Here is a 12,134-nt window from a genome sequence, read left to right on the forward strand (position 1 = left end):
GTTGATAATTAAAATCATCCAACATAATAGAATACCATCAGAGAAATCGTGTCTTCGAACCAGACATGAGTTTTTGTAGAGTGGAGCTTTCTAAAGAGTGCGTTATATTTCGGTAAAATAAGAATAAAAGTTAGTTATGGAAGCAGAAAACACCTTACGTTCTTTTCACAATAATATTGAGTTTCATTCATTCGAAAAATGTAAGTTCAGATGGATGCTAATTCACACCACGTAATTGAAGCCCTTGTTTTACTTTTTGAAAACTTTATCAATCACTTTATATGAAAATAGAACTCCCCCAAATCATTAAGAATTGATTTTCAAAAATGCTTGTAAGACTATGAAGTAGCGACATGGAGTTATATGATAACAAGAGTAATTTTGATAGTAGTTTTTTTAAACTGAAAGAAATCTTCAGAATCAAGAATTGGCGAAAAACAAATCCCAATAAGGAATTTTTAGTCAGAGTCGAACTTACCCAATGCAGCGAAAATGCCAGCAGCCCAGAAGACCTCTCCACACAGAGCTGGCAAAAAGAGAAGACCTCCCATCCTGCCACCAAATGTGTCTTGAAGAGGATCCAACATGGTGATGTAACCCTGCTTCCTCATCTCATTGGCGAAGAAGATACCACCTGCAATAATTAGAACGACAGAAGAACATAGAAAGCATTCACAAAAATGACGTGGAAATGACAAATAACCTACAGTGAGGTCCACCTTATAATTGCAGCCGAAAAAAGATAGGAGAACAGCGTTGCCGTTACAATAGACAGGGGCTCAATAAGAAATAGAAATACGATGTAAAAACTATAGGTGTTCATTGTGAATTTGAGAGAAAACTAGATGAATAAAAGTGAAGATGGAGGGAATTCATTGTAAATTAGAGAGAAAATGGATGAATTAAGTAAGTGGTTCCTGGAATGAACGATGGGATAACGAAAGTCTGGCGATGATTGAAAGAGGATAATATGATATGGAAGAAGCAATAACGTGCTATCATCTGTCTTGTCAATGCCTTCTTTTGACGGTAGCTGATACAGGTTTATTGATATTATTAGCTGTTCATCCTCGTTCAATTATCAATATTTTATTAATTATATTTTCATGGTAGTCTTCTATAGACGAGCTATCCTCTGTCTTTTCAATGCCTTCTAAAGATACAGGTTTATTGATGTTATTAACTGTTCATTCTCGTTTAAAATTATCAATCATATTTTATTAAGCAAGAAATTATACCTATTCTTCAATAATTTCATAATGAATTTTCATGATCGAGATGAAATATTTTGTTAATAAATTATTGATTCTACATTGTTGAAAGACGATCTGGCAACAGAGCAAAGCGAGATAGAGACAGCGCTATCCGCTTTGCTGAATGATACACAAGGATAGCAATACCATTGCTAATCAAACACGCCAATTATAACGTTGACCTCACTATAGGAACGACGGACCAATCAAGTACGAGTAAATTATTAGAGCCACGCCTACAAAGTCTCCCAGTTTTTCCTGATTGGTCGATAAAGCAAGCTTAACTCCTAAATTCTATCAGTAGATGGCAGCAGGTATCACGTGAAGTTTCTCTTTCTCCCAAGTTGTTGATGTTAACAAAAAAGGCCTAATAATTTCCGGCTTATGAATGAATTATCTTCTATCTTGCGAATTAGAAGAAACCCTTTCGATGTCAATCTTTTATTATTCAAATATTGTTTAATATTCGGGTATGAAATTTTCAAATATGTTGAATGTTAAAACAATAGTCAAATTCGAAATAAATCATGAGTTGCTTACAACTTTACTATTTTTCAGAACTTCAACCTCAATAATCATGATAACAGTAGAATAATTTTTAATGAATATTTTTATCTTGTAACTACAAGGGTGTGCTCTAATAGTTAACTGATAGTTTGCATTAGTTTACTAGTGTGAACTAGTGTTTAAGTTTGAGCTTGACTGAAAAGCTGGAATTATTTTCCAAGATCTCAAGATTATTCCAAGACACACACGCTACAATTGCATGCTTACTTAGTGACCACACATTACTTGTTCAAGATAATTATTGTTCAATGTCAAATGTAATTAGGAACAATATTGTAGCGTTCTAGGTGTGCTATAAATAAACGATAAGAAATATACAATGAACACTTTGCTCGGTTTAAACGGAGAATTAATGTCATCTTTTCGTTTAAACCCCGTATGAAACTCATTATGATAAATGCAACCGTATCTATACAAGTAAACCTAGTTTAGCGTTAAACGTTGATAATGCTAGTGGTAGGCTAAACTTGTTTTAGATTCTAATCATTTGAACCTAATCAAAACAAGTTAACAGTTCAAGAACACTGAATATTTTTCTGTTCTTCCTGAAAAGATTTATTACAAATGTTATTGGGATCGATTCTTGCACACAGATTACTGGATTTTCAAGGCTAAACCTTATTTTTTAGGGAACCTCCAATTTCTGATATAGTGAGGTCCACGTTACAATGAAAGTGTTTGTATAGAAATGGTATTGCTATCTTTGTCTATCATTCAACAAAGCGGATAGCGCTATCTCTTTCTCGCTCTGCTCTGTCGCCAGATCGTCTTTTAACAATTTAGAATTGATAAATTATTAACAAAATATTCCATATTAATTATGAAAATTCATTTTGAAATATGATTTCCTGCTTAATAAAATATAAATGATTATTTTAAACGAGAATGAACAGTTAATATCACATCAATAAACCTGTATCAGCTACCGTTTATAGAAGGCATTGACAAGACAGAGGATAGGCAACGTTGTTCTCCTATCTTTCTCCATTGCCATTATAACGTGGACCTCACTATAGAAGTTCTGATAGAGTCCACTCAATGGACTTCACACCCTTCTTGTGTTTCAGAATTGCTTCATTGAGAAATCAGTTCAAAATGTATCATGCATATCCCCATTTTTATCGCATTTCAAGTGATTAATTTACAACCTCCCCTGGTGAACCCAATCATTAGGAACAAATCAAAACTCCTGGGAACTATTTCAGAAATTTCCCAGCACTTTCAAACTAGATCTTTCCAAAATAGAAGAAAATCTTATTTTACTGCTTAACTTGGCCGTTTTATTAATCATATTATGATCGAGTTTTACTGGTGACTCGTGTACTATAATACTAAACTGGGTATGAGTTTGTAAAATTCCTATTCTGGTTCTAATATCAGTAAATAATTGGTAATCTCATAAATGCAAACAGTAGAGCAATAAACTATATAGAGAGAAGAGGGTACCATGAGCGAGAAGAGAGAAGAAGAAGAAGAAGAAGAAGAAGAAGAAGAAGAAGAAGAAGAAGAAGAATAAGAAGAAGAAGAAGAAGAAGAAGAAGAAAGAAGAGAAGAAGAAGAAGAAGAAGAGAATAGAAGAAGACAAGAAGAAGAAGAAGAAGAAGAAGAGAAAAGAAGAAGAAGAAAAGAAGAACAGGGAGGAGAAGAAGAAGAAGAAGAAGAAGAAGAAGACAGGAGAGAAGAAGAGAAAAAAAGAAGAAGAAGAGAACAGGAGAAGAAGAAGAAGAAGAAGAAGAAGACAGGAGAAGAAGAAGAAGAAGAAAAAAGAAGAAAAGACAGGAGAAGAGAAGAAGAGAAGAAGAAGAAGAGAGAAGAAGACAGGAGGAGAAGAAGAAGAAGACAAGAAGAAGAAGAAGAAGAAGAAGAAGAAGAGAAGAAGAAGAAGAAGAAGAAGCACGGAGGAGAAGAAGAAGAAGAAGAAGAAGAAGAAGACAGGAGAAGGAAAAGAAGAAGAAGAAGAAGACAGGAGAAGAAGAAGAAAAAGAAGAAGAAGACAGGAGAAGAAGAAGAAGAAGAAGAAAAAGAAGAAAGACCTAGAAAGAAGAAGAAGAGAAGAAGAAGAAGACGAAGAAGAAGACAGGAGGAGAAGAAGAAGAAGAAGAAGAAGAAGAAGAAGAAGAAGAAGGAGAAGAAGAAGAAGAAGAAGAGGAGATGGAGAAGAAAAAGAAGAAGAAGAGAGTGATGAAGAGAAGCATATTTTTCTATCTCTGCCTATAATTATATTTATGTTGGGTAAGGTAGAGAAACATTTCAGTAATCATAAAAATTGTAAGAGCTCTATCACTGGAAATTGTATTAGTTCAGTACTAGAAAACCTGAGTGTATCACTTAGCGATATTGGACAGCGAGAATCGATTTTTAGTAGGATTCAGTACAAACGGTCATCATTTCACATAAAAATCATGAATGATTCTCGTCACTGGTACACCAACATTCAGTGCCAATGAGACAATTCACCTACGCACAAGCCAAAGCTTATGTGGGCATCATCCTCAGTATTATCATTATTATTACATCAGGATAATGCAAATTGAATCTACATAGGTCTGGAATATCCCATTACTCTGTTTCGAAGGAGGGAGAACTCAAATAATAAATATGTTTGGGGAGAGGTACCCCCCAGTGTAATATTTTAAGGTTAACATTTATCTCTACTTTCACACAACAATGAACCGAACTTTGAAGTTATTCCCACACTGTGATCAGGGAATGACTTCACCTTCCATTAAAATATTAATATTATATATTAACATAAATACAGGACTTTCAATAATATTATTGAATCCACTCTCTAAGGGCTCTAATCATTCATCTTATTAATTCATCCAATAAATCTAAGATTCAAATCATCTAGTTATCTTAACTTATTAAGTAGAGTTTCTCATTTTAACATTACTTCGAGTTATAATATTCGCAACAGCTATATTCCATTACAACCCGGTCATGTGTTGATGGGAGGGATATTATTTTATATCCTTCTTAAAGAATCGACAATTACTTGTTGAAACATCACCGATTTATAAATTTACATTACAATTTAATATTATCGTTATTACAATTGCATTCAACTTTATTCTCATTGATTAATTTTTTACTTTGTAAAATTCGTTGAATAATACATTAGCATTACCGTCATTTAATGTAAATTAGTGTATAAGCCAGTATATATTGTAACATACATAAATAAAGAGCTCTAATCTAATCTAATCTAATCTAAAGGCCGGTTTCCGAGTTCCAGACTCAGCTAATAGCTGAAATCAGAAAATTGATTCAGAGAACTGACTCCAGCTGTTTAAAATCGAGAACTTAACTAAATCCTGAGCTCGGAAACTGGCCCTAAGAAAATTTCTTCCATCGACTATTTACACAAAACCAACCACATCTTATTGACCGAACATGGTGAGGTCTATGTTTTAACTCGGATTTTCTTTTGTCTGTCTGTATGTATGTATGCATGTAACGCATTTACGGCCAAACGCATTGGTAGGATTCGATGAGATTTGACAGGAATATTGCTTTTCCAACTGCGCGTCGATGTATACACAAGAGTATTTTTGAAATTCTGCAATTTAAGGATACTATGAAAGAAAATCAATTCCTCCATACTCCGATATCACTATAATTATTTATTATTCACTATAATATTTATTTATAATTGTATATCATCTACTTGGAAATAGGATTAATCAGACTATAGAATTATTCATAATCAATCAGCTGACAAGTGGATTATTCATTAAATACATTATACACATGTGTGGAGGAGCCACACTCATATTTCTATATACAAGGTCTATGGTTTCAATATTTTGTTTCGCATTCATAGTTTATTATAAGAGTCCATCAGTATCAATATTCTCACATTTGAAAAAGCAGATTTGATGGGTGATTAAAAATAATCAAATGAACTGAGTAATGCTGAAGAAATTATAATATTTTTGATTAAAAAAAAATATTTGAGAAATATTTTCATCAGATGGAAAGAGTATCACGGAACTAGATGAATTATTATATGGAATACAAATTCGAACGTGAACTGAGTTTGTTAACATTTCAAACAGGTGACATCAGATGTCTTGTGTATGAGAAAGCTGCGTGAGGTCTACTTCTCACAGAACTACTAGTGTTATAAGAATGAGAATATGAAGTAATATGAGAATGAGAATAAAGTAGATTATTCACTGAAAAATCACCACATGTTATAAGAGTTGTAATACAGAGTATAACAAATAAACGGTTGTAACTCACCAAAAACCAAGCTGAGAGCATATCCGAAGGGTGCCTGACACCAAACCAACCCCGTCGTATAGATAGCCTCAGCCGAGCCGTTGATGTAACCTCCTCCCACCCAAGTCGCTGTAAAACAAGATCAAAACAATTTCATTCCAGTGAAAATTTCCTATTCAACTGATAATGATGTGAGATATTTTCTGTATGTTTGAACCATCTAAATTTTGAAATTTACTTTGTGAAAAAAATTAAGGACTGGAAATCTTGCAAAGAAGAAATTCCAAAATTCCACAATATCAATTCCTATTCAACAAATTTCAATGAATGTTTTTTGCAAAATTGGAATCAATTTTCATCATCATAATCATTAACACTAAAGCCCATGTAGGGCTTTAGCCTTCACAACCACATCCTTCCATTCCACATCCTTCTTCTCCATCTTCTTACACTCAGTCTTCGCAAATCCTCCTCCACATCGTCAACCCATCGCTTTATTGGTCTTCCTCGTAGTCTTCTTCCTCCGGGTTTGCCTTCCACCACCATTTTTGGCACCCTCCCTCCCGGCATTCTCTGCACATGACCAGCCCATCTCATACTTTTCACAACAGATAAAATACTAGTCTCCTCGAACAATCTTCCTAGTTCCTCGTTTGTTCTTATCCTTTATATTTCATTTTCCTTGATTGCTCCAATTTTTCCTTCCTATCTCTGTAGCAGAACTTCTTCTTTTGTAGTTAATGTTTAAGCTTCGGCCTCATATTTTCACTATTGGTCTTAAAATTGTTGTGTAAATTTTTATTTGCCTTCCTTTTGACACATTCTTGAACCTGATGATATTCTGCAGGGCGAAATAGAACCTATTCCTGGACATTATCCTAGCATCCACTTCTTCAGCACAATTATTTCATTCTATTATTAGGGTGCCTGAAAATACTTGAATGATTTCAAACTTACTGATTTCCAAGTTACTTCTTTCAAACTAAGTCAAGTTCACAAGAACAGGAATTTCACTTTACTTATGTACCCTTTTTCAAGTTTTCAAGCTGAACATGTTTAACTATTGGCTGCATCTTGAATGTTGAATGTTGAAGTCCTAGAGCAAAGATAGTATCAGGAAATATGGCATGGTATAGGGCGTTTATGCACCGAAATTCACTGTCAAACTCAAGCCGATAGTCCTAGTAGTTTTTTCCGTTAAGCTATGTGACGCTGGTAGTCTCTCACACTGTGCCGTTCTCACATTCTCACCCAGCCAAAACATCAATCATAGACAGTATTCGACAGTAATCTACATGAGCTGACAAAAAATTGGCGAGAAATTTGAAACATTGTATATATTCTTATGTTTTCTTTCGTCTATGGTACAATCAACCTACAAATGGGACAATGAGATACATACAGTTGTCAGCCAATGTAGAAAGTTTAAAAACAACTGAATGCAATACAAATACAAGTATGAAAAGTGAGAAGAAAAATTCAAAATCAATTAATTGAAGATTATGAGAGAGGAATAAAGAATGATGGGATTCGACTGTACAATAAATCACCAGCTACCATACAAGAACATACAGGACGTAAATTTAGATTACTGATGGAGGAGCAGCTTTTATGCATTTGTGCATGCTCAATTGATGGATTTGAAGCACATTACGAGATGAGGTAGGCTGCTCAGTATTGTTATGTATATATTTTATGTATTTTTGCTATAAAAAATAGTTAATAGGACTTGATTTGAATAAATTATCGACATATCCAAATACCCCTTCAGTGGGTGATGAATTGGACGAATAATCATAATAATAATTCGATTTCATAAATTCTTTAGTGAATACTCTCGAGGTTATTAAAAATTGACTTCCAATTTTCGAAATCGCCCATCTAACTCAAATGTTGTATAAACATTTGAATTCAAGTAAACCTGACTAATGTAAATTCTACTGAACCGATCAATCGCTGATTTAAAAGCTTGTTACATAACGTCACAAACAATGAATGACACAGAAGGCCTCGTCTCTCGTTTATTCCTGTGGCGTGACCCAGTTACATACTCTGAATAGAATTTCCACCCCTGCAGATTTGAATAAAAATAACAATTATTACTGAAATAGGTATTGAAACATCCCTCAAAAAAGAATGGGGATAACAATCATCATTTGAGTTGTGTAATGTCTGTCTGGAATGTTGTGTAATTTGTGGACTATAATGTTTGTATCGATTTGTAAATGCATGTAACCACAGATTACGGATTCAGACATAGCTGGATGTAGATGGAGGATTTGAGAGTCAGCCATGAGAGAGAAAGAAAAGTATTGAATTGCGTATTATTGTGATTTGTGTTGTATTGTATCTTGTCTCTTGATCGAGCCATATCATATTGTAGATAATAATTATGGATTGTATCATATAGAAATTAGTTATACTAACTAGCATCAAGTAACTTTTTTTGTCATAGTCATTCAATCTCAGCTGTTTTCCATGCATGAAATCAAGCCGGTAAACAGCTGTTTGCAGAACAATTAAACATAATTATAGTTCTCATCACAGCATACTCTACTGTAATGAGACCATATGTTTTCTTCACAGTTGAGTATGTTTTTTATAGTGAGATCCACGTTATAATGGCAGTGAAGGAAGATAGGAGAACAACGTTGCCGATCCTCCGTCTTGTCAATGCCTTCTATAGACAGTAGCTGATACAGGTTTACTGATGTAATATTAATTGTTCATTCTCATTCGAAATAATCAATAATATTTTATTAAGCGAGAAATTATATTTTCAATAATTTAATAATGAATTTTTATAATTAAATTGAAATATCTTCTTAATTGATTATGAATTCTACATTCCTGAAAGACGATCTGGCAACAGAGCAAAGCGAGAAAGAGATAGCGCTATCCGTTTTGTTGAATGATAGACAAGGATAGCAAAACCATTGCCAATCAAACACTGCCATTATAACGTGGACCTCACCATAGTTCCGAAATAGGAACAGCAAAACAGCTACAAAAAAAAACACCTTCAGCGCTCCAGGTGGAAGTATTGTCAACTTCCACAAAATTCCTGATTCGGAATTTCTGAACTAGGTTATGTTTATAGAATGCATGTAGTAACTTCAGCACAAGCAGGTAATGTTTTCTATTTCTCAATCATTCTTATTTAGATTATTATGACAAAAAATAGTGTACGTATAATTATTATTTAATGAAAATCCTAAATAAATGCTGTAAATCACGCCGAAGACTTCTGCAACTGCAGACATTGACAACAGGGTTAACAGCTAGATGGAAATTCGATGAGAACTACTATCCAAAAATAGCAGAAGTCTTCGGGGTGATTTACAGCATTTATTTAGGATTTTCGTTTAATAATAATTATATATAATCAGCATTTGAATAAATGCATTCTCTATTTAATTCCATCTGTAATAGTGTACGTTACATGGACGTGAATGTCTTTTGCAGTGCTCGAATGAAATTCTTGTCTTGGCTAACGACTCGACTAGAATTCATCATTCTCGCCTACAAAAGGCCCTTCCCGTCCATGTGACGTAAGATACTTTTGTTATACTAAGCTATCCACTTGTATTGAATTTGAGTTAATAATAATATTGGTATGGCTTTATTGGTGGGTTCCTGCCTTGACTGGGGATTAAACCAAATTATTTCAACATGTATCATATCTTCATTTATCTTAATACATAATTTAAGTGATGTGTGTTTTGTTGTTAAAATGTTATTTGTCTTGTGAAATTTAAGTCTCACTTGCATTGAGTTACTTTATTTGTTAATTGTATTGTCTTTGATTGTATTGAATCTGAGTTCACTAATTTTTATCAGAGTCGATTAGTCAATTAAGCAGTATCTTCACTTAATTGCTTAACACATATGTATCATGTTGTGACTTGTGATAAATCACGTTTATCGAGAGTTTTGTGCCTGTTCTGATCACTTGCAGAGAGTCCATTCAAGTTTAGTAAAGTTGGACCAAGTAAGTTCAAATTAACTTTTGTTGTGCAAAGTTTAATTGAATCCAACTCAAATCATTCACGTGTCTTTACAGACTGGCTTCATATCTTGAACTTCACAACTTCCAAAAGTCTCTCTCAGCAAAAACCGAAGTATTTTCTCATATTTTGTGTAGTACCCTACTGAAGGTTACATAGTATTATTTATCCACAGTGAATACTGGAATATAGTAATCCATTCTGAACAAAAATATTGGAAATCGTTACACACACAAATTCATCAAATTGCTGGAAACTAGCTTCGGCTGTTAACCCCGTTACCTGGTGAACTATTTTTCAAGTATTCTTTATTGGAAACTGGCAGGTAACACGTGCTCCGCAAGGGTCTAATCGAAAACTGAACAAAATGAAAACTTGACTTACTGAAATCTTAAAGAATTAAAAATATGCCTATAACCATCCTCGGTGATTTGAGGATATCTATGGAAAATCTCTAGTTCATCAGTTGAGTAGTTGAGACGTGATGATACGTCATTCGTGAATTTCCTATCCCGTTCTTTTAAAAGTCAATTCTTTCCATAATTATTATATCATAGACTAGCAAATAAACCGAGTTCAGTAAGGGTCTAATTAAAAACTTGACGAACTGAAAGCTTGACTTATTGGAATCTTGAAGAATTTGAAATAGGCTTATTACCATCCTCGGTAATTTAGGACCTCTAAGCAAAATTTCAAGTTGATCAGTTGAGTAGTTCAGACGTGATGATGTGTATTCGTGAATTTCCTATCCCGTACTTGTAAAAGCCAATTATTTCCATAATTATTATATCATAGACTAACAAGTAAACCGAGCTCCGTAAGGGTCCAATTAAAAACTTGACAAAATGAACACTTGTATTTACTGAAATCTTGATGAATATTAAATAGGCCTATAACCATCCTCGGTAATTTAAGGATCTCTATGGAAAATTCCAAGTTCATCAGTTGCGTAGTTCAGACGTGATGATGCGTCATTCGTGAGTTTCCTATCCCGTACTTGTAAAAGCCAATTCTTTACATAATTATTATATCATAGACTGGCAAGTAAAGCGAGCTCTGTAAGGGTCTAATTAAAAACTTGACAAACTGGAAGCTTGACTTATTGGAATCTTGAAGAATTTGATATTGGCTTATAACCATCCTCGGTAATTTAGGACCTCTAAGCAAAATTTCAAGTTGATCAGTTGAGTAGTTCAGACATGATGATGCGTCATTCGTGAATTTCCTATCCCGTACTTTCAAAAGCTAGCCTAATTCTTTCCATAATTATTATATCATAGACTAGCAAGTAGCCCGAGCTCCGGAAGGGTCCAATTAAAGACTTGACGAACTGAAAACTTGATCTACTGGAATCTTGGAGAATTCGAGATAGGCCTATAACCATTCTTAGTAAATGAAGAATCTCTATGGAAAATTTCAAGTTAATCAGTCCAGTAGTTCCAGACGTTATGATGCGTTATTCAGGTCTTTCCTGTCCCGTACGTGTATAAGCCGGTTCTTTCCTTCATTTTATTATAGAAAATGATAGGAATATAATATTTTATTAATAATATGACGTACCTGTCATAGTGAATATGCCGACGAAGAGGCCAATGGACCTGCCAGCCAGCATAACTTCCTCCTCGGAATTGTTGCCCGACTCCTTTTTGCGGGCAGCCCATATTCCCACTCCTAGAATGAGGAGGTAGAATATCACCACTGATACCACACCCCAAAGGTTGATCATCTCTGCAACACAAATGAGAAAATATTGTCATTGGATGATTTGGACAAGCTTTATCTGATAATAATACTTATCAATTTATTATATAACGATTTATTAGCGTACCTATTTTATTCAAGCGTATGGCAGATAGGCCTACAGTAGGCCTACGCGTCCCGTAGCTTTGCCTCCATGACTTTTAAACAGCATATAGACAAGGTATGGTTCGCGGAATAATATTCATGGCTTTCTAAAAAATTTGGTGTGGCGCACTCACACAACTTTCCTTGCCGTTATGAAAATTGATCACCTGATGCTGGTGATGTCGCGCATCTCAAGTCTACTTATAAACAAAGATCTGAGCCAGCTGGTGACAGG

The 12,134-nt window shown here is 34.3% G+C and overlaps 1 protein-coding gene across 1 annotated transcript; it reads right to left on the reverse strand.

Moving 5' to 3' along the window:
• Positions 1-478: 478 nt before the first annotated feature.
• LOC111052680 (high-affinity choline transporter 1) lies at positions 479-11,782 on the reverse strand (the record flags this gene model as incomplete). The annotated part of the gene is made up of 3 exons (XM_039445366.1): positions 479-634; positions 6,069-6,176; positions 11,615-11,782. Coding segments are annotated over 3 exons (432 nt in total), but the record flags the coding sequence as incomplete, so codon positions are not given.
• Positions 11,783-12,134: the final 352 nt, after the last annotated feature.

The sequence above is a fragment of the Nilaparvata lugens genome, unplaced genomic scaffold, assembly GCF_014356525.2.
Source record: "Nilaparvata lugens isolate BPH unplaced genomic scaffold, ASM1435652v1 scaffold6739, whole genome shotgun sequence".
NCBI classification, from domain to species: domain Eukaryota; kingdom Metazoa; phylum Arthropoda; class Insecta; order Hemiptera; family Delphacidae; genus Nilaparvata; species Nilaparvata lugens.